This window comes from Aptenodytes patagonicus, chromosome 2, assembly GCF_965638725.1.
Source record: "Aptenodytes patagonicus chromosome 2, bAptPat1.pri.cur, whole genome shotgun sequence".
In the NCBI taxonomy this organism is placed as follows: Eukaryota; Metazoa; Chordata; class Aves; order Sphenisciformes; family Spheniscidae; genus Aptenodytes; species Aptenodytes patagonicus.
The window spans coordinates 68487127-68510369 of record NC_134950.1 but is presented as its reverse complement, the minus strand read 5'-3'; the positions used below and the strand labels follow the sequence as shown (position 1 = coordinate 68510369).

The 23243-nt window shown below is 41.1% G+C and overlaps 2 protein-coding genes across 7 annotated transcripts in view; one reads left to right on the top strand and one right to left on the bottom strand.

Annotated features, from left to right (window-relative positions):
* INVS (inversin) overlaps nt 1-9475 on the bottom strand; it is a 105090-nt gene extending 95615 nt beyond the window's left edge. For 5 of the 6 annotated variants that reach the window (XM_076330140.1, XM_076330145.1, XM_076330143.1 and 2 more), the window contains exons 1-2: nt 9441-9475; nt 3124-3293 (exon numbers count right to left, since the gene is read on the bottom strand). In XM_076330140.1, coding sequence (XP_076186255.1) covers nt 3124-3229 — 106 coding nt within the window. In that variant the 5' untranslated portion in view covers nt 3230-3293; nt 9441-9475. Of the gene's footprint in view, nt 1-3123; nt 3294-9440 lie in introns of those variants that run through there. The other variant, XM_076330141.1, reaches the window with a different exon arrangement.
* A 181-nt stretch (nt 9476-9656) lies between these two features.
* ERP44 (endoplasmic reticulum protein 44) overlaps nt 9657-23243 on the top strand; it is a 54000-nt gene continuing 40413 nt past the window's right edge. The window contains exon 1 of the mRNA XM_076330139.1: nt 9657-9832. Within this exon, the coding sequence (XP_076186254.1) occupies nt 9776-9832 (57 nt within the window). The 5' untranslated portion in view covers nt 9657-9775. The remainder of the gene's footprint in view (nt 9833-23243) is intronic.

Here is a 23243-nt window from a genome sequence, read left to right as displayed (position 1 = left end):
ACCAGAAGAGGAGAAAGGGCAGGAGGAGGACGTGAATTCTGCTTAACTTTTAAAAGACAGACCATCTCGTGTTACTTGCAAGAATCTTGCCTTTTGTAATATCTGATTTGAGTTTTATTCAACCTCCCACATGGCAGAACATGGAAGATAGAAGCAGGGAATCAAACAAAAACATGCAACTGCATATTTGCAACCCCGAATTTATAGTTAACATTTACAATGAAACATCATATCAGTTTTAGAAGCACTTGTATGCAAGCGATACATGATAAGGGTTTTAGAATGAGGAGCTGGACTGAACGGACAGTTCAGTATAATGACTATTATACACATTATTGTGTTCTTATAAACAATTAAAACAATTAGATGCATCTTCCTGAAACTCTACATAAATGTATTAAATGCAAAATGATCCTCCAAACGCAAAATTAACTTTTGCTCCCTTTTTGCCTAGGATTAAAATCATACAGATGGGTTTTAACACTGAAGAACTGTTAATTGAAGACATGTTCAGTGTTGTATACAACATAGAAAATACTGTGAGTATTCCCCAAAGCCTGAGATCATACAATTCTAAAACAATGTGATACAGTACTAAGCAACTCGTGCAATGCAAACAATTAGCACACTTTTGTTAGAGCATTGGTTATACAATAAACACTTGGCATGTGCTATGCTTTATGGCATTTAACCCATAGGCTATTTAGAAAGTCCTGTAATTAAACATCAGTAGTGGTTAGCTTAAAAGGACACTTTGTTCCAAAGCCCTGTTTCTCTATCTAAATTTTCTACTTACCTTTGATTCTGTCTATTTATGCCTCTTACTGGTACAGGATGTCAAAAGAAACACAGCATCCAGAACACACTGTATTATTTCAAACACCTGTTCCTTTAAAATCACAGGTATTGGGCAGCAGATTACACCTGTCCATACTCATGAATTATATGCAAACACAATATATATGTTTATATACAGTCACACATGCTCCATTCAAGCTACAGATGGGAAAAGGAATAATCACTAAACAGGTTGGAGGGACTGCTCTAAGAGACTGTTTCACTAGCCTCTATGCCCCTCCTATGTTAATAACTGAATAGGGAAAACTCAAAGAGGAAAATAACAATTAATTTAGGGGTAAAAAGCCCTCCCTAAAAGAAGGAGAAAGTCAGACTTTATGTTCCTGCATATACCACTAGCCACATAATCAAGATGCAAAGCTTGGCTGTGTTAGGAGAATGCTGTTAAGCAATCCAGCATAGGCACACGTAACGCTGAAATACTGTCCTGAATTAGATGCTGCTGCTAAGTGTAGTCATGAAGTTCAGTGAATAACACCAATTGCTCAATTTACTTCTGGCATCAAGTTATACTTTCAACAGTGCCTGGTAAGCAGCTAAAAATATTACTCTGATGCATTCTTCTTCTGCTAGGCAATAATTTTTTTTTCGGTCCTGTCCTGGCAAAAGTAAGGCCTGTGTCATATCCTGTCAAAACACGACAAAGCAGAAAAGCCAAATTTTGCTATTATAGCAAAGGCTGCAAGGATTATGCAGTTTTCACTCCCATGTAAAAATAACACACAACATTTTTATTTTGTTGCTGCATGATAGCCATTAAAAGAACAGTGATTTCCATATCTAGTTCTAATGGCTGTTTTGTGGTATATTTGACAAGGTGTACCAGCAACACAGAAGTACTTGTTCCTTTGTGTTTTCAAATACATCTTTTGGCTGCAAGATTAACAAAAACATATTGAAGTCAGCAAAAACTCTTTGTTGTTGCTTCTGATTGTTAGCCAGGATTTGAAAGCTCAGACTTTTTTTCCCCCTCCATATGCAGGCAGAGAACTTAAAAAAAAACCAGGTATTTAAAGCTACTTTGCAGTTGCATCCCACACATTTCTAGAAGCATCTGCATATCAACTGCTCATACGTTGTTTATAAGATGTTCTACAAAAGAATGAACAGATAGCATTAAATGCAATCGGTGTATGTTTGAGCCATTGTATGACAAAAAAAAGTTGAAGGCCCAACAAAAAATATTTGTTTCAACCAGTGGAGCTTCTATAAAGTCAGTTCCCTCAAACGTTTTCTCCTGTTTGAGTTAAATCACTTCTAATTGTCTTTTGAGAAAATTAGATATACCTTGTAAAGAAGAATGATTTACTGCTTTCTATACAGCTTAGACAATAGATCCACATAACTTACTATCTTGTCTTCAACACAGGTCAGCAGAAGATACATAAACAATTACCATTAAATCCTTTACACCCATTAAAACTGACAGTTAACGGCATAAAAACAGACTAAGCTTCTTATTATTTCACAGTCCTTCACTCTCACCAAGCTCCAGGAATGGGATTTTCAAAAAAGGCTGAGCAAATAAAACTTCTACAGTATCAGCTGGAATTGCATTTAATCAGAAACTCTGAAAATCAAAGTCTTCACCTATCATACAACAGCCTTCCAAATGTATGTAAGATTGTTTTTGGAACACAGAACATATACTGCTTTTGAAAACTACTAACCTGGAATGCCACACAGTTCTTGGACAGAGAGGGAAGGCAAAATCCTGGTCTTTTTAATGGATGAGAATTTTTTTTTTACTTCAGCTTCAATAGGACCAGACTCTCTCCTTACATTTAATTTGTCTTGAGAAACACTGTTAGTGTATCAGAATCAAAGTAACAAATAGGGCTGGCTCATTTTGTCCCCAAATACTACACAGTGACAAGACTTCATTAACTATAATAAATATCTGTAAAAACAAGTTTATCAAATTTCCCACAAAAGCAATGATTCAAAAAATAAGGATTTGGGGCCAAAATATTTCAGCCCAAAGCACTTCTTCAGAATTTCAAATTCCCTGGAACAGGAGTCCTGAGTAAGTCTTCTGGTTGTATCACTTACCAATTTTCTATTTTACTTCACACAGAAGTACCAATCAAAGGTAACAGATAATAAAAACTAAGAAAAATCAGTCCTATTTTCAGGACTGCGTTTATTCTAGAAATATATATAATCAAGAAATGAAAACATATCTTAAAGATCAGAGCAGTAAGTCAAAACTAAAAAGCTTCAGTTCTGAAGTAATCAAAATGCATCTACAATGAAAACATTTACCTGCTATTAGCTTTTGGAGGGTACTCTTATCTCCATTAACAGCAGCAGCATGCACTTCAGATGCTAACGAGGAACCACTGAAGAGGCAGTTTGCTGAAATATTCATACTCTTTCAAGGTATTACCATAGGTCAGATCTGCACCACCAACATTTTTTTCAGGAATTCGGTTCTAAAAAAAACCCAATAAAATAGAATGAATTTTATAATATTATTAAAATGACTCAAACAATGCTAAAGAGAATAAACTTCTGTTAAAAACAGAAAAGAACAAACATGTTTCTTATTTCATGGATTAAATCTACCTCTAGCCAAGATTCAACCAGAAAAAGCCTACATTAAGGATATATATATAATAGTTTTGTTGCCTTCAACATAAATTTCAGTGAATAAGCTTTGCAAAAGTCTGCAAATAGGACAGTGTCTATCTACAAATCCAACAGACTGTTCTTCAGAGTGTTGGCATGCATGCTTCAATTCAGTAACCAATGAAGTTTGGTATCAACTTGATATATTCCTCCAGTGCTTGATATCTGGTGGTATTTTACCATGATGGTCAATGGACATATGCAGCACAAGGTTTGTAAGTTGAAGTAGTATCTTCTATTTGACCAGCTGGAATAACTGAAAAAATCAGATCAGCTTTCTAGATCGTAAGTGTTCTTCAAACTTGAACAGAAGTGGGAAAATGTGTGTGTAAGAAAAGCCACAATGAATTAGACCAGGAGTCTGGCTCTAAATCCTGTCTTAAACTGGCCAACGGTAGATGCCAAAGAATAGAGCAAATATACACACACACACACATATATTAAATAATAATTATATATATGAATATGATTTTGTCCCCCTCTTCCAAATACTCTCCCAACCTACAATTATTTCTAGTTCAATCACTTCCTGAAGTGGAGTTGGTTTCTGTGTATTTAGTACTCTGCAAATTCTGTTAATTTTTTTCAATTAATTTCTCTACTATAAATGTGTCCAGTTTCCTCTTAAGATTATGCAAACTTATAGCATCCACAACATCCACTGGCAAGGAGTTCCGCGCCACAAGCAAACACTGTATGGACAAACCACTTGCTTTCATCTGTCTTGTCCTGGCTCTTGCCGCCATCTGAGGGCCCTTAATCCTTGTCCTGGAAGGGACAGTAGATAAACAATTCTTATCCAGCAGTAATTATTCTACAGATCTTTAACATATCCTCCCCTATCATATCTTCCTCTAGCTGAAGGAGTCATAGCTTACTTAGCTGTTACCCAGGCAGCAGCTTTTCTGCATGCACGACCATTTTAATTGCCCTTTTTTGGACCTTTTCACAGTTCTGTTCTAACCCTTTTGAGATGGAAAGAAAACTCCACTAGTTATTCAAGGTATGGGCAAAACATGGATTTATGCAGTGGTATAATGGCATTCTCTTCTTTCTCCTCTATTTCTTTCCTAAATCACGTCTACCACTGCAGTTGCCTTCCTAGCCTCTTCTGAAACAGAACTGCTACCTTCACTGATCTACCACTGCCTCAAGATCTTGATAATGATCAGCTCAGGTCCACACACTATTTCGGAAATGAAGAAGGGCCTATATGCTTGAAAACTTGTTGATTTTCTCCAAAAGTATCAAACGCTTGAACTTCCACCTTCAATTCTTAACACACTTCACATTTGGAATGGAAAACAAACAGGTGAGCAAACAATAATTGTACACACCAGAAAAAAAAGAGGAGGTATCGCTGAGGCTGTACCTCATCTTCTGTTCCATGTTAATTTAAATATACTCCTTTTGTCATGTCCCACATTTACATCAGCGTACACTTGGGAAACAGCAAGAGGAAGCTATTTTGCTTCAATTATTATTTTCAACCGTCTTTGGTTTATTTGTTCTATAAATTTCATATATTACTACACAGCATCTGTTGTTATTAAGATAATTGCAGATGCATACATATCAACGTTTGGGGGAAATGTTATTAAAATACCAGAAAAACATTCACTTTTATGTAAAATGAAGTGAAAATTTCTACAGCAGATATTAAGCATGAAGTAATAAAGGTAACAGCCTTTACCTGCAAACAAAAAAAATAAAATCAAATACAGCTTAATGCTCTAATATAATTATAGACTCTTCTTCACAAGCTCCAAACTTCCTCAGAGAGCTGATAAGAAAATTAATACAGGAAGCTTCATGGCAAATCTAATCAGTTACTCAAAGAACATCTGCACAATCACGGTATCAGTCCATACCACATCCCTAGAATAAGCACAAATACATGTGGTTGTGCAAACCTGCTCAACAACACATCAATATAGTGCACCCACTCTACATGAAAACACTCAGGTATAACTCATTGTCTAAAGTATAGCATACAATAACTGCAGACAAAGCTTTTAACACACTAGTGTCTAAATTGCTGCTTCTCCATCTTGTCCTCAGACAGCCAAGTGCATGCTATGCCGTTTCTTTCAATGGCTAACCGTATCACTGAACACTCCTTTCCTGAAGTCTGGTTGAGTTTTCATGAACCATGAAAGCGGGTTCATCATGTCCTAAGAAATACAACATCTTACCTTCCAATCCCTCTTCCCTACAAAAACTAGTAATGGTGTGACTAGAAAGGCATGAGATGCTGGTTTCCTTGAGTACATATACTAGAACCCCTCACTACTGCAACGCTTCCTTGCTTGTGTTCATGGATCTCCTTCTGCCGTCTGTCGGTCACTTCAGAACCAGAAGTACAGTCTTGCCTAACTTTATCACTCCTTAGAGAACATGCATTATGGAAACATGCAACGGCTCAGTATACTTTAATAAAGCAAGCAATCTCCCCAAACCCAACTTTTGTTTCAGCACTCCTATAAAATTATTTCAGAAATCAACCTAGTCATGTACCCAACAACCAACTTCCCAACACCAAGCATGTATGGCATTTGTACCTGCCTGAAGTGACCAGTTATTAGAGCGCAATAGTTACTTGCTTCTACACCAGCACTGGTGCACTCCGTTGAGAACACTGGTGCAGAAGCATGAGGATGAGCTCCTCACATAACTTTATCAAAGTATTTTTTCTCATGAATAGTTCTGGAGCCATTTCCAGTCATCTGAAACCTATGGAACATTGTGATCCTATCCTACCTCTCTCCTCTTCTTCCGTGAACCTCAGAATAACATGACAATGATGACGTTCGGTATCTCTTGGAAGTCATGGATGCTTCCATCCTTATTGAGTTTGGTGAAACTCTCTACGTTTCAGAAAAGCCATCGAACACTTTTTTGACATGCTTGTTTTACCACATAAGTAGGTGATCCTTCCCATAATCAGAACTGTGTCAGTAATGGATTCATGGCTTTGTTGACCTCCAGGAGCAGAGAACAGAAAGGAGTTCAAAGAGTCTAATGTGACTGAAGGTAAACAACATTTTCACTTTTAGAGCCATGTAAGACAGGCTAACAGTGCCATAATACACCACAACAAAGTACAGAAAAGCTCAACTTGACCCGGTGCTTAAGAAAGCCAAAGAAAGTGCAGATGCATACATGACAGCGCAGGGTGGGCAGAGCTTACGCTAGCTCAAACAAGCCCAAATAAGCTTTAAGACACAAAGCACAATTGTTTTAATTTTTATGTAACAGCCCTTCAGACATTCCCAGTGCTAGCTACAATCGTTGTTTCCTTTTAGGGAGGATAAATAATATCCACATCTTTCAAAATACCTGCACCATTCTCTGCTTCCCAAGCATCCTCTCCTCCTCCAACAAAACTGCTTTTTTGACTTTTTAAGACACATAATTAATATGTTTCATTCAAAGCTAAACTCTTCTTCCCAACCTAGCAGTACGGTTTATGCTTTCTGTTATCTCCTCTACTTTATACTGGATAAAAGCCGATGAGGCATTTCTGATTCAGACAAATCTGAAGAAACCAAAAGGGACAGCATGAAACTGAGTGTCACTTAAAATTAGTCGCAGTGCTTCCCCCTACTTAACTATTACTTTTTTTTCTCCTCAGTTATTCCTACAGCAATATAAATTTGCCTGCTATATGAAGGAAACTACAATACTCAACGGCAATCTGAACAAGAGGAAAGAAACAGAAGGGAAAAGGCTGCAGAGGTGGATCATGTGCTACATAGTCTACATGCACTTGGCATACAAGACTACAGCTTGTCTTTAACTTGCCTCCACCTTTTCCTCAATAGCTTCCTCTGGATACAGAGAATACATCAGGACTCTCTACATTATTAAGTGGACCTATATGTACCATTGGAATTTTACACTTGTTGGAATTGTGAGATACTAGTTTTATTTCCCAAAGTTATCACTGACATCTTTTTCTCGATTTTCTTTACATTTTACCCTTCCACAAACAAATAAACTATATTATAAAACATCCAGGGGCAGCAGTGTAAAATTCAGCAAATACTGGAGAACATAGTAAAGCACCAGAAGCATCCCAATTACATAAAAAATTATATAAAACTGACTGCATACAGAAGAGAATTAATAATGAAAGATGTTCATAACTTCCAGATGAAAACAAGAGCCACATCTGCATAAAGTGTCAGTAATCATACAGGTGAGAGAAGCAACCAATTATGTCTACAGCAATTCTCAGTACAGTATCTTAACTCCACTGAAAGAGCTAATTCTGCAACAGAGAAATTCTGAAATATTAAGAGGAACTATAAAAGGAAAATATGTAACTTCCCTCAGATATTTCATGTATATGACAAACGTGAATTGGTATCTGGAGGACTTGTTTGATAACGATCCTCATTAACAAAAAATGAGGCATTTATTCATAAGGGATGAAAAACAACAATAAAAATCAAGAAGTAACTACAAGATCTGCTTATAAAAAGTTACATAATTGACAGCATCTGTAATATGCATTGTATTACTGGAATCAAGTAAATAATTCACTTTTTCTTCTTTAAGCTAACATGTAGAAAAAGATTAGCCTTGTCGAGTCACCTGAAATGAAGGGACAGTCATACGGACACCAAGGGCTCTTCAAGTTATGTGAAATTTCATACCGAACTATGATGTCTACTTTGCATTACACAGATAATCTCAATTACATCATTTTTCTATTCAGCAAAACACCAGGTTGTTAAAATTTAAACAAGATCGCTCTATCAAATTTTACTGATAAAGTTTCCAAGTGAAGAATGAGCTGCTATGAAAAAATGTTTAAGTATTTTTCAAACGTGAATGAATTCAGAAGACGTTTGCTCTACAGATTGAGAAGCACAGGTTCTTGAGGCAGACATAGCAGAACTGATAAAAGTTAAGTTCCAAATTCAGACTATAAAAAAAAAGACATGATTTGTATATATATATAGGTGTTTTCAGCTCATGAAACTGACAGGCCAAATGATTTTTACAGGGTCACACATAAAGTCGGGGCCTGTCAGGCTTTCTTTGAAGCCAAATTGGACTTGCAAAAAGCTGATGTAAAGGATTTTCTTTTAAATGGCGTCATGCCCCGTTTCACTCCTTATGCTTGTGTACATACTGGAAATGTGAAGAAGGCAAAGGGCAGCTTTCCACCGTCTTTTTGAGACAGCTCTGCAAGGTCTGAAAGCAGATATATACTCTAAGGTCCAAAGTTTTACTGGAAGAGGACGGAGCACTGCATTTTAGGTGTTCTTCCTTTTCAGTATTTGGAACTCAGGAAGCGACAAAAAGCACAAATCTTTTGAAGCGTCAAGGAATAAAAATGAATGATGATGATCCACTTTAACCCTATTGCCAAGCTGAAATTTCCCAGCCCTCCCACCAGCCGCTCTGCCCCCTCACACAGGCTGCGTTCCCCCGCCTTGCAAACACAAAGTTGCTTCCCCAACTCCGAGGAAACGAGGACCCCAACGCGCACAGCGCCCAAATATCCCTCATCTTCCCTACAGCCAAAACCAAAACTCCCCAGTCCCGGCGGCTGAAGGGCCAAGGCGGGACCCAGCGGCGCCAAAGGAAACGTGGACAACTTTCCCCGGGCGCCGCCGGGGCCGCCCAACCCGCCCGGGCCCCGCGGAGCCGACTCGCCAGCCGGCTCAGCAACGGAGCCGCCGCGCGCTTCCCGCCACCGCTGAAGGCTGGCAGGGACCCCCCGCCCGGACAGAGGAGCCGCGGGCCCCCGGGACCGACAACGAGCCCCAGCGTCCGATCAAGAGCGGAAGAGGCTGCGGTGCCACGGGACACCCCCGCCACCGAGGCGGAAAGGGTTAACCCTGCCTCGCCCGGGCGGTGACAGCCGCCTCCCTTCCCTTCCCTTCCCTTCTCTCCCCCCCTCCTCCCCGGCGCTGCAGCTGCGCCCCGTAACTCACCTCGACCCCACCCGCCTCCTCATTGCGCCGCCGCCAGACCCCACCCCTCGGCGGCCGGGCGGGGCCGGCGCTGGCGCGCGGGCAGCCCCGGTGCGTTCTGGGATCGCCTCTGTGCCTCCTGCCCCGCTTCCCCTCCCCGGGCGGCGGGAGCAGCTGGAACTACGCTTCCCGGCGTGCCCCGCGCAGCGCGGGAACCCGGAAGTGAGCGGCGGAGGCGGGCAGCGCGGGGCCCCGCGGTAGAACTTGCCCGGGTGTTTCCTGGCGACGGGGGAAGTGAGGAGCCGCCGCGGAGAGTGGGAGCCGCGTTTCTCCCCCTCCCGGGCGCCCGATCTACCATGAGACCCGCCATCTTCCCGATCCTGCCTGACCCTGGCTGCCTCCTCCTTCTCCTGGTGAGCGACCGGCTCCCCACAGCCCTTCCCCGCCGCTCCCCCGCCCGGCCCGCCGCGGTCCCGCCGTGGGGAGCATCGGCCTGGCCTGGCCTGGGCGGCGTGGGGGTGGCCGGCGGGCCTCGGGGCTCTTCCCTCCCGGCCGCCAGTGTCCTCCCGCTCGCCCCGGTTGTGCGCGTCGGGGACGTGCCTCGGGCCGGGAGGCGGCCTCCGGCCCCGCCGCGGTGCCGCCCCTCGCCTCGCCGGGGGCCGGGGCCGCTCCGCCGGCACCTGCTCGGCGGGGGAGGGAGGCGAGCGGCGGCTGCGGGAGCGGCCCCGGTTGGCGGAGCCCGGTGTTGTGGCCGAGGCTGATAGGCTGCGGACCCGGAACGGGCCGGCTGCGGGGCGGGGCCGGGCCTGGGCTCGCCGCTCTCCGGGCCGAGGCTCGGGAGCCGCCGCGGGCCCGGGACATTGGCCTGGCGGGTGGTGTGGCCTGGCCCGGCCCGGCCCGGCCCCGGCTTCTCCGCGGAGAAGGCCGGCGTCGCGCCTTCCCTCTTCAGGAACCGAAGAGGGAAAGCGAGGGGAGGGAGCGGGCCCGGTCGGGAGGGCCGCGCAGCCCCTCGGGCGGTAGCGGGAGCCGCGGCTGCCGGGAGGGAACTGCCTTAACGCTGCCTCTCTGGAGTCCGCTTGTCGCCCGTGTTTCAGTGCCGCCGCCCTTAAACTGAGGAGAGCGGGTTCCCGTGCCCGAGCGAGGACGGGGCTGCTTGTGCGCCCTTTCCATGAGCATGCCTGCAGCAAAGTAATCCCATCCGAGCTCAGTGGCCGAAGCTGGGAAAAGTTCCTGAGCTGTCTTGCACAGCAGTCACATTTATCTTTAGTTGTCAGACTACAGCATTTTTTTTTTTTTTTTAGGCTGGCATTACATGCATGACCTAAGCCGCCTTCTGGCTTTGCACACACAGAAACTCAATCACTGATGCATGTGTTTTGTGGAGATAAGTTGTTTGTGTTATATTCTATTTTTTTTAAACAGGCTGATGTGTAGTGATTCTTACTTTTCCAGAATTGTATTGGGCCAGATTCTGGGCCTTTCATAGTGTAAATGACTTGCAGAGCTAAAGGGGACTTGTGTAAATAAGTTTAATAGGATTTGGTCTTAAGATACTAATGTTTTTAATCAATCTATTTTATACATTTGGGAGAATAAAATTGGCCAGAAAATGAAGGAATAATTGGAGGTAGATAGACCTTTGGGGATCCAAAGGGAAGTACATAACTACTAATGAATGAATTAGTCAGAAATGCGAGGACAAGTACTTGATGAACAGAACAAGTACTCTTTATCCCTTTGAAATGTGCACTTCTACCTGGATAAGCTCTGATTAAATTGTTATAAACTTGCTGTAGTTTCAGGGTTAGTAAATATACGTGATTGGTAGGGTTTGAAAAAACACATTTGAAATATCTATATATAGGTGACTATTTATAGTGTGTTAGCTCACTATATGAGAGACTAAGATGAAGAACCTAGTATTTTCCAGTCACATCTGTGCATTAAAACAATGTTGCTTATGTGCTAGGTTGGTTTTCACCATTGTTTTAAGTACAGACTCCAATGAGCAAAACCAAGGAGCGTGTACTGTTTTAAAATGCCATTTAAATCGGCAAGTACAAGTTTGAAAAAGTAGACATGAGTTAATGAAAGCATTTTTCTTTCTTCATGGTACAGTTGATCAATGCAAATTTAATATGCATCAGTTAGGTCTGTGTCTGCCAACTACAAAATAGGAAATGGCTAAGATCTGAAATTTCCCCATGTTTTAGTTGCTGTTTCTTTGTGTATGGGTCACTTAAACCAATTTCTGATGTGTTTAAAAAGAACTATACATAAAACCTCAAGAAGAATACAGGTCAGAGTTGGTTTTTTTCTAAAAAAGAACACTGTAATGTTATCTGTGTAATTCTTCAGCATCAGACGTGGCCCTGTGTTGTAAGGTGCCTAGTTACATACTTGGATCAAGCCAATGAATCATTGCTTTTAGTAGATTTGTTAAGAGTTTTGGAAAAGTTGTCCTCAGCAGACTGGGAGTGGGAGGGATCCTTTTTCTTTAAAATAGCTGAGAAACTCTTTTATGAAGTATGGTGTCTGTTTTCTTGTGGCATTTGGAGAAATGTGGTAGCGTGTACCAGATTGGCTTTAAAGTTCTGGTAACTTTGTTTTTCTTGTTACCGACAGCCATGAATACTTAAGACTAGCAACATAACCGTGGTCTTGGTTGGTAAGGTTTGAGAGAGCACTCTACTCTGCATCCAAAGGATGTGCCGTGTAGCAGAGCCTCTGAGCACGGCAGTTGGCATATTTTGTGGATAAGTGAGATTATTAGTGTTACATCAGTGGTTCCTAAAACAGGATACAATGATACGTAGCTGTGAAAACAACTTACTAAGCTGGTCTTGCTTAGTAATAGCAATAAAGTTAAAAAAAATTATTTAAATTTCCAGACTTTTGGATAAGCATATTTCTTTTCTAGATGGGGGAATTAAAATGCTGCAAAAGGAAGAACAGATACAATGTCAATATCAAAAGAAGTTCTTTTGTCTAAGAAGTTTGACAGTAGGAGATCACTAAAATTTCAGAGGGCTTTGGGTCTTACTCTAATATTCTTCTCCCTGGTCTCACTGAAGGTTGGGTTACTAGGTTGGAGATTGCAGCACAAGGTGTTGCGGGGATACCTACCAGTCACAGCACAACCCTTTTCCCTTCCAACTTTTCAACCTCATGTGCTAGCATTGTACTGGGCTGCTGGAAGACAAATAGGGGCTGGAGAGAGGATGGGGGAAGTACAGACTGGTATGACCCCTGCCTCTGCAATACTGGAGCTGAGTGGAAGGGTGAGCAGCGCACAGCACAGGCTGTAGAGGATCGTGTACAGCTGATCGCAAGACTGGAATGAGAGATGCATAGTAATGTCATGTGGCCCCTTGTGCTCATAGATTAAGATGTTTCTGCCATGCTGGTATATTGCTTAATAGTGGGTAGGAAGATCTTTAAGATGAATCCAAGACAGTGGAATAAATGCTGACGGGACCATGGCTCATCACATTCTCCTCTAAGACAAGGTGTGGTTCTTTGGCCTTGTTCTAGCCGAGCCGATCGTTCTGTATGTTTGCCTCTACTTGCAGATGTGTATACTTCACCTATAAAGAAAAGTCTAGAACAAGACGCTCTGTTGCATATGCTGCTTCTGCATATGTATGAAAGACATTTGTCATATTGCTCAGTACTTCACTGGGAGGCTCATGCACAGTGTCCCTGAGGAATAGATGTGACTAGAGGAAACCACCAACCGATAGTGGTGGAATCGAAGGGGGAAGTTCTCTCTGGTTTTTGCTTCCCTTTTTTTTTTTTTTTTTTTTCTTTCCCTCAAACAACTGTAAAAGGATTTCCCAATTCTTGCACTTTGATCTGTGGAGGTTTATTAGGTTTCAAAACACCACTACTGTACCTTTTCTTTGTAGCTTGTTTGGAACAGTGTCTTGGACAAACTGAGAACTTCTTAACATACTTGGCGACGCCTTTGGAAGAGCGTATTTGTGTGCTCGTATTCTGAGAATGCGAAATGTTGGAATGTTTCCTGAGTCTTAAAGCTTACCTAGTTTTCTAATAAGTAGTAGCTTCTCTTCACTTGGGGGGGTTATGGAAGCCTGGTGTATGTTCCATTTATGATTCAGTAGCCCCACTATGTATGCTCTACCCTGTAAGTTGATGCAGTTTATCATTGGCAGGTAATATCTAGTGTTACAGTTGGTCTTACACTATAATGTTTTATATTTTTAGTGAAGCTTTCAAAATACTACTTATATAGCAATGCAATTGCAGCTGTTAGGAGCAGTAACTTAGAAGAGGCACTAGTCAATGAACTTTTGCATTTCCTATTAAACTTTTAACTGGAAGAAATACTGTAGGGTAATATTTCTGTTTCTTATTTGATTGCCACTGCTTTTTGTGTCATGTTAATATGACACCAAGTACCCAAATAGTGAAAGTAAAATGAAATAAAATGATGTCTTTTAAGTTAATGTTAAATGCTGTAGTAAGTTGTCCAAAGAGAAGTTGAACTTCCTGTACATTTTTACAATGTATAGAGCATATTTCTGTGCATTTGCCTCTCTCCACGTATGTATTAACAAGCAAATTTTATAGTTGGGAATCCTGCTCAAAATGTAATATTCTGAATTTGAGCATTAGTCAAAGATTGTAGTTACAGGCAAATTTCAGAGGACAATGAAAGGGGTTCTCTGCAAGAGTAGCATGGGAGTTCTGAGTTGTCCATCAGCTGTCGTGCCCTCTAAAGAGTGAAATAGTAGTTAACTGAGGACCTTTCCCTAGGTTGGGGGCGGGGGGGGAGGAGGGGAAGCTTAAGCTCTTGCTATGAAGAAGAGTTGCATTCTTCTTGCTATGCCATGTGATGGGCAAGTTTCCTGTTCGGAGTGCTCAGGAGGGAAGAGGGGAGAAACTGAATTGATTCTTCAGACAGAAGCCTTGGACAACACTGGAAAATGTATGAATGAGTTATTGACGGTAGGACGTCAGAGATCCTGTTGCTGGCAGCTGAAGAACTCTGTGGTGGCACACTCCTTCATTTTCTTTTGATATCCTTACTGTTCTCCCATAATCTGCTTTGGGTTTTTTTTTTTTGCAGGACAGCTTTCTTAAGCAAGAGCCTCATCTTCATACTGCTTTCTTGGGAAAGCAGAATTACCACTGGTTATTCTTATACATGCGCAGCAGTTATCCCCTGTGTTTTAATCAAACCTGTTTCTTTTGAAAGACTTAAGGATTATATGCTGCTATTCAGGAGGATCAATCGTTCACCTTTCAGGCTCTTTTGTAAGCCTCGCTTATATAGTTTCCAGATACTTTGTTTGCTTGAAGGGAGGGAGGTGTCTCATGCGAAAAGCAAGTATACAAATACGCTGTAAATTTTATGCCAGAACTTCTTCAAAAGCTCTTCAAGAGAGTGTAGAGATATTTTCAAGTAATAGGTGCTTCAATAATGGAGTGGTTTTGGATGCATTAGCAATACCTTCCCCCCCAACTCTTTTCTCCCCCCGCCCTTGTTTGAAAGTGAGTTCTCAGTGATTTAGAGGAGGAACATTTGGGAGTCTAAGCAGAAGCAATATAGGGTGTTGATGTCAGAGCCTAAGCAACATTTTCTTCCAAAACTAAACTGGAGAAAGGTCCCCTGAGAAGTAGAGGAGGACAGGTGTGTTGTTGAGAATTAGGAAGGGAAGTGAGATCAGATTTTCTTCTGAGAGTTCTGCCTTTGCACTTCTTTCTTCTCTGATATGTCTTCATTCATCAGAAGCATGCTAACCATTGGTAGAAACATAGGTAACTTTCTTTTTCAAAACTGTTAATGTCAACTGCTCATATAGTCTAATTTAAAAAAAAAGTTCATAACTGAGATTTTAGAAGTTTGATTAACTTCAATTATTTTAATTTACTGGCTCTCAGGTATTTCATTTTATATTGTTAAGGGTTATTCTGTAAGGCTGTTGCTATACTCAACACTAACTCAGAATACTTTTTTCAGTGCCAGTTCAGGATGCTGTATTTCTCCAAACCAGCTGTAGGACCCTGTCCATATTAAATTATGCTCTGGTGATAACAAAAGTTGCCTTACAAAAAGTGACAAGATACATTGCAAGAGAGTTCCTATTTTTTCCTTTTTTCATGTGTGCTACTACTGAGAAACTGACTACTCTGGTAATATGTCCTTTACAGCTAAGAGCCATTCATGCCGTTAAAACATGTACAAAGTTCCAGTACTGTGCCCTCCAGATAAGCACTTGGTACTTGCAACCTCTTCTAGGAATGAACCAAACCTGGAAGCTCCTTCACATGCATGCACATACACCTTTTCTTTAATCTGGTAGTGATCCACAAGATCTGCTCTTTGTGTAGCTGACAGAACATAAATGTTATCTTGTTGGCTGCAGTGGCACTAAGCAAAATGCAGTGGTCTGTATCTTAAACCATATACCGACTGAACTGCTGAAAGCAGTGAGGACAGAACATCATCTAAATGCAGGTGCTCTATGCATACCTTCAGCAAATAACTGGTTCCCAAGTAATTGTATATGCAGCCCGAGGTTTCTGGTAAACACAGTAAATCTCCTGTTCGTCTGTTTTTATTGTAGTACGTCTTGGGTTTCTTCCCTCCCCTTGTTTCTTGATCTACATTAGTTTGGCTTTAGCAAGAAAGCTTTGATGAACAGGAGTATTGTGAGTCTCGCTGTATTTACCCGATAGGGTCAAGTTGTAGAGTTTTGGTTTTTGATTGCCACTGGAAGTTTGATAATTTAAATTGGAAGGGGCCTCTAAAGGTCACCTGGTCTTACTCCCTGCTCAATGCAAGACTGACTTAGATGGGGCCGCTCAGGGTTTTTCCCAGCTGAGATTTGAATACCTCCAAGGATGGAGGTTCTACAACTTCTCTGGGCACCTGTTTTGGTGTTTGATCAAAACCTTGTTGAAAGTTTTCTCTGAAAAATCTATTCAGAGCTGCAGCTTGTGTCCATTGCCTCTTGTCCTGTCACTGTGCATCTTTGAGAAGGGTCTGGCTCTGCCTTCTCTATAACCTCCAACTAGGTCGTTGGTAACAGCAGTAATAGCTTCCTCTTCTTAAGGCTGAACAAACGCAGTTGTCTCAGCCTTTCCTTGTATACCCTGTTCTCCAGCCACTATTCATCTTGGTAGCCATCTGCTGGACTTCATTCCCATATGTTAATGTCTGTCTTTTACAGGCAATCACAAAGCTGGACAGAATCATTCAGATGTGGTCCCACAAGTGCCAAATGAAAGGGAAGAATCACTTCCTTTGGTCTGCTGGCTACACTTTTGTTAATGCAGCCCAGTATGCAGTTGTCTTTGCTGCAAGGGGCGTGCTGCTGAGTCCTGTTCAACTTGTCCCCCAAGACCTTTTCTGCAAAGCTATTTTCTATCTGGTTGGCTCCCAGCCAGCCCCAGTGGGGTTATTCCACCTGAGATGCAGGACTTTGCCTTTGTTGAACTTCATGAGGTTTCTGTCAGGCCATTTCTCCAGGTAATTGAGGTCTCTGAATAGCAGACCTCCCCTCTAGTATATAAGCCGCTTCCCCCAGTTCAGTATCCTCAGGAAGTTTGCTGAGGGGGCACTCTGTTCCATCATTCCGGTCATTAGTAAAGACAAACCTTACACCCAATATTGATCTGGAGAAACTCCATTAGAGACCAGTTGGACGTGGTATCTTTGGTTACAGCCCTTTGAGCCCAGCAGTCCAGCTGCTGTGTCACTCAGTTTATAGTTCACTTATTCAGTTCGTATATCACCGATTTAGGCCTAAGGATACTTTAAGACGTTGTGTTAGAAGCTTGCTAATGTCAAGGCAAACAATGTCCAGTACTCTTCCCTCATTTACAGAGCTAATCATCTCGCTACAGAAAACAGTCATATTGATTTACTTATTCTAAATCCATGCTGGATGGATGTGGCTTCTGGAAAGAAAATTTGTCTCCATAATCTTCCTGGGGACCCAGGAAAATGCATTTTGTCTGGTTCTGTGGCTCTGTGTATGTCCAACTTGCTCAAGAGCTTTCTAACTTGGTCTTCCACTCACGTGGGTAATGCTTCTCTTCCCTGGTACTCCACTACTAGGCTCAGACCTCATCAGTAGAAAATCAGACAAAGACGACGTTGAGTATTTTCCATGTCCTTTGTCACTATGTCCGCTGCTAGTTGAGCAGCAGGCCTACAATTTCCTTAGTCTTCCTTTTGTTGCCAGCATACCTGTAGAAACGTTCTGTGTTACCCTTAACATCCCTCTCTACTTTCAACTGCAGCTGAGCTTGGGCTTTTCCAACTTCACCCTGCCTGCTCAAGCAATGTTTCTGTACTCCTACCAAGTATTTATTTTCTTACCTCTACCTTCTGTTCACTCCCTTTTTTTTTTTTCTTTGAAAAAAAAAACAAACTCATCCAGAAATTCTGTGTTAACACATGTAGGTCTTCTGCCATACCTGCTTCCTGCACAGTGGAGTGCACTGTTTCTGTGCTTTGGAAAGGTTGTCCTTGAAGATCAATAGGCTTTCATGGGCCCTTTTGGCTTTCAGAGCCATGTTCTATGAGTGGACTGAATTGTTATTAAGACCTGAGTGTCTTCAGTTCTTGTCACTTTTTTTTCAGGGTTCTGCATGGTACCTTTTCTATTAAAAAATAAGTATCGTAGTAGTTTATACATAGGAATTATTGTGAGACCCAGTCATTGGTGAGCTATATCTGAAAGTTTCATCAACAGTGGTGATGAAATGAAACACTGGAGATCCCAATGGCTTGTTTCCTGGAAGAAGTAGGTTACCACATTTTATGTGCTGGAGTCTCCCAGCTGCTTCACTTTGGGACCAAAATTGAGGATATGCTAACCCACAGGGAGATTTCAGCTATATGGTTTGCTGCGTTCAGTTTCAAAGGAAGATACTTCTTTATGGCATGGATTTCTTTAATCACTGAAACTTTGTATCCTAAATGGTGTTCATGAAACAGGAACCTGAGCAGAAGGTAGAGCCCTAGAAATAGAGTATAGTAAATTACCTGGTTCCTTGGCATACTTTTTGCAGCCAGCATGCCTCCTGTCTTGCCTGGCGTCAGTGATTCTTGCCTGATTTCTGCGGGTGTCTCATTGAGGTTCATCCAAAAACAAAAATAGTCTGTAAGGATGTCAGGTTTTTTGTTTTTATTTTTACAGATTCGTGAAGAGAAGTGGGGAGAAGAAAAGCAATCTAATCTCTGTTGTAAGATAACTGGCAGTAAAGCTTACGTTTCGTCTCCAGGTAGATTCGTGTGGCAATTGAGCATAAACATGGAGAGAACTTGTTCATTAACCCTGCAAGGAAGTATTTTGAAAGGCAAGGAATAGGTGCCTGTTTCAGTGGTCTCGAGAAAGAAAACAACAGCTGTGATAGTGTTTTGCTGTTTCCCATAGATGTTGTGATTATGAAGTGATGATATAATTAACTTTCTCAAAAGCTTCACAAAGGGAAAGCTTTTCAATGATGTAGCCACATTTGTAAGCCTAAGAAGAGCTTTTTGTTCCTTTAGTCACTGTCTACCACTTCTGTCTCTTACAGTTTATTGAAATCCCCTTTCTTAAATCTTGCTGGAAACACTTAGCCCCTAAATTCTTTGCCAGTCATAAAAATTAAGGATTTTCATAAATGTGTGTATGAAAATCCTTCCCCCCCCACCCCCCGTGTTGAGTCAATTCACTTGGGATTTTGGACAGAATGACTGAAAGGCAAATTGGTTGCTTCACAAAGGTAATTAAGACAGTATGTGGTGCAGGGGGTGAACAGTTAGGGGTTCTTTCCTACTAATGATCCATTAATTAGTGAAGGGAGCTCAGCGAGTGTATGGGCCTCTCAGGAATTACCTTTGAATGACATTTAAAACTGCTTTGGTTAAGAAGGTATCGTTGCAGGGGGGAGAGGCCTTTTTCTTTTTTTTTTTTTTTTTAGTATTTTTTCTGTCAGCATAGGCCAGCAGAATTTGCTAAACCAGTGCAAATATGTACACATAATTAGTGTTACATAGCTATTAAACATTATTTTAAAATAAGCCAATACACAGCTGTGATACCTTGCTGAGGATTTTGGTAACAATTTTGGTTGTAGCAGTCCTCTGTGTTGAGAATGGTAAGCTCGCTACATGGAGCCGGTTAACTGCAGAGCCAGCGTGCCTGATACTTGCTACCAGTTCAAGCACTGCACCATGTGAATGTGTTAATATTATTTTTAGGATCAGTCTGGAATACTTGCTTGAATATTTTTGTGGGAGTCAGCCTGAAGCTGCAGGGTTAATATTCCTTGGGGGAGGTAAACCAGCAAGGGGGTATCTCTGTATCGTGTTCTTTTGTGCATTTCAAAATATATGTGGCATGTGTCCTGTCCTCTGCATTATTTACTCTTCTGCTGTCCAGAGTTATCCAGGATAAATTGACTGCTTATGTGCAGGCCCTTAGCAGCTGTTTAGGGTAGAAAGAAAATAGCTCTTAGGCAGTCTGAAATTAGCCACTCATTCTTCAAGCCACATGCAGCTGTAGTCCCAAAGGTGAATTTTTCTCTGCAGATTCAGGCAGCATTGCTTTAATCAATGTTCTTCTGTAGAAGATAGCCAATGGTTTAATTGTAAAATGTACCTTTCCCCCTGCCCCCCCCCCCCCATTTAAATTGGGAGATTTTTCCAATGCCAAAATGTCAATTAGAATGCAGCTGTGGAATACTATTTCTATTACTGCTTATTTGGAAAGATCTTCTCCCTTATCCTCTTATATGTCATTTTAAGGTAGCAAATAATAAATACTAACCTAAAAATTGAGGCAAAGCATTTGTTAGAGACAAGCAAATGGATTGCCAGTGAGCTTTAATATACTATGATTGGTAGTTTGCATGTATAGAATGGAAGTTTGTGGAGTGTGCATCACAAATTTGCCTGGAATGAAGAAAAGAAAATAATGAAAGTAACATAAATTTAGATTAAGTTTTAAATGGATTTGTTCTAAAGTTCAGAGTTCTGATGCTAAGGGAATGGGAAACTGAGGCAACAAAACCCCATTGTATTTTAGAAAGTTTATAATTTTGAAATTCTAAGGTGTTCTTCCTCATTTTGATCCCTCAGAAAAAGAGGGAGGAGCAGCAGCAATACAGGACTGAATCTCAAACGGTTTTAATGTATGGACAAACACTTTGTATGCTACAGATGGCTGTGTCACAAAGTACTGTAGTTGTCTTTTGATAGTTGCACAAAACCTTAACCTCCTGCTGAAATATTAGGAGGTAATCTGAGGAAATGTAGCATCTCAATCATGCTGAAGGAAGAAAAAAAATCTGTAGCACAAGGAGGGTCTTAGTGATACTGTATTAGCAACAAGTATTGTTGCTAAAAGCTCTAGATCTGAGGTTAATAAATGGGGGTGGTTGCGTGCATATTCATGTGTGGATTAGTTCTGGCTGACATTGCAGGGTGTAGCATGACCGTGTAATGCTAAAACTGGAAGAGGGTAAGACTAACTTGAACTGCTAATTTTCATCCATACGTTTGCAGCTCTGCGTTGGGAGTGTTGCTCCGTTGTTTAGTTCTAATCATCATGGCCTTCAGCATCAAATAAGGATGAGCCAAATCAAGCTGGCTGTGCTTCTATGCTTTCAAACCGATTTTGTTACTCGGAAGTACAAACAGGCAGCAGCACTAATATTGATGGTACAACTGAAACAGTGTTACCAGACACTGGTTTGTCAGGTCGTCTTCCCTTATGTTGTCTTTAGAGTGGCAGTTATACCAGTATGTTTTGCTTCTGTTTGGGTAGACTGGGTGAGGAGAATGACCCTAGCTGTATTTTTCACTTAACTATTTTGCTTGTTTAATTGTCAGTTTTACTGCTTTTTTTTAACCCAATGCCTCAGCTGCATAATTTAAAGCAGTGTGGATCCTGCACCTCTGGAGCCACAGGATTGTGGTACTTCATCTTTAACTGCTGATAAGAATATGTGAAATGCAGATTTCTCCAATGCTGCACTTTCTATTTTATCTAAATTGCTGCTTAGGTATTTCTATCGTGGAGGGCTAGTTTATAAGTGTTTATGATAGCCCTTATTTTTCCATTTGAGCAGTTGGTTTCGGTAATTCATACCTACTTTTAAAACAAGTTCCAGCCTGAAAGGTAAAACTGAACAGGCTTGTCTTTGCTTAAACTTCCCACCTTCCTTGATACCGCAAAGAGATAGATAACTTGATGTTTTGGAGCAGAAGGGCGAAAAGGTATTCAGTATTGCAAATAGATGATATGGCTAATAAAAAGACAAGCAGCTAAAAGCGAGTAGGTGTTGAAATTGAGCATTTCACTTGAAATAAGGTGATTTTTGTCTTGTTAAACAATAATCTCAATATGTATTAAAATCTACCAAAATAGAAATTGTGTGTTATTTTTAAAGCAGTAGAATGTGTGTGGCAGCAAGTGTGGAAAATTCAGTTAACCACTTATACTTTCAATCCTTCGGATTATTCCAGGGTAGCAAATGTTCACGTGACGTAGGAAATGCTGTTTCTCCTGAAAACGCTGCGTCTGCTTTCAGTTTCTTCCTCCAAGATTACGCTTTAAAGGAGAGATTCTGAATTCTGTGGCCGCTCCTTCCACAGAATACCATAAAAGTTTTGGTTTCATTTTATTATCAATTTTCATCGCTAGTCCAGGAATGAACAAAACATATATACATGTTATTAAAAAAAAATAAATCTCGTGTCTCGTTCTGTAGTAGCCCTGTGTGTAAAGACTAGAATAAAGGGCACTGGAAAGACTGTAGAAGATCATAGTGAATCACAGGGTAGTATGTTGCTTTCTGTAATGATCCATGTGGCTCTCAAAACACAGTTCCTAATAAGCCTTCTATTTAGACTCGACTATTTATTTGAAATGACTCACAATTTCTTCTCTATTGCTACACATCAAAATAATTTCCAAAATATTTTAAGTGCAAAAATGGCTCTGACATCTTAAAATGCTGAGAGGAGAGTATTGAGAAATTATTTGCATTTCAAGGCTACATATGTGATCTGTGACATGAGGAATGGCGTTACGAGTACACACCCTCCAAGGTTTAAACTCTCTACGATGAACATTTTTGGTAATGGGTTTTATGTGTAATAGCAACAGCCGAAATAGAGAACATGCCTTTTTCCTTGATGTAGTGAAAAGGCGCAGCAAACTATTCTGCTCTGCTAGCCTTATCAAAGTCTTGACAAGACAAGACAAAGCAACCCTTTATTTTGTATTGCTGGATCACAGCTTTAACAAGTTCAGAAACTTCAGGGTGCTGGCTTTCATATACAGCAACAGTAACAACTTGCGCTAATCATTTTGGAGACTGCATTTGTATTTTATGTGTTTTATTCCTTCTTGAAAGTGAATCCTTGTGTTGTTGCCAGATAATCAGAGCAATTGGTAGATATGTAAAAGAAAGTTATCAGAATACGAGGTTGTGGGGTTTTTTCCTAAAAAGCTGTACAAATAATTCTTTTCTTTCTAGCTTCTTCTGTAAGAGTAAGCAGCATGGTAAATAAAATATCTAAAGATTCAGAGTTTTTAGTAGTTTCCTGGGGAGCTGAATTCATGGCTTTAAAGCTGTGAAACAGTTCATATATCTGAAGATGCGAAGCACTCTAAACATTATTCATGAATAATATCGTTGTTCAGGCACCTATTTACATCTTTTGTAGGTATATGGACTGTGTTGCCTCTAAGTGAGTGTTTAAGACACGGAAACCAGTGTGTTATGGCCCTGAGTGGAGATTGTCCTTTTCTTTCCAGGCCAAGAGAAATAACTGAAAATTAGAAACAGTTC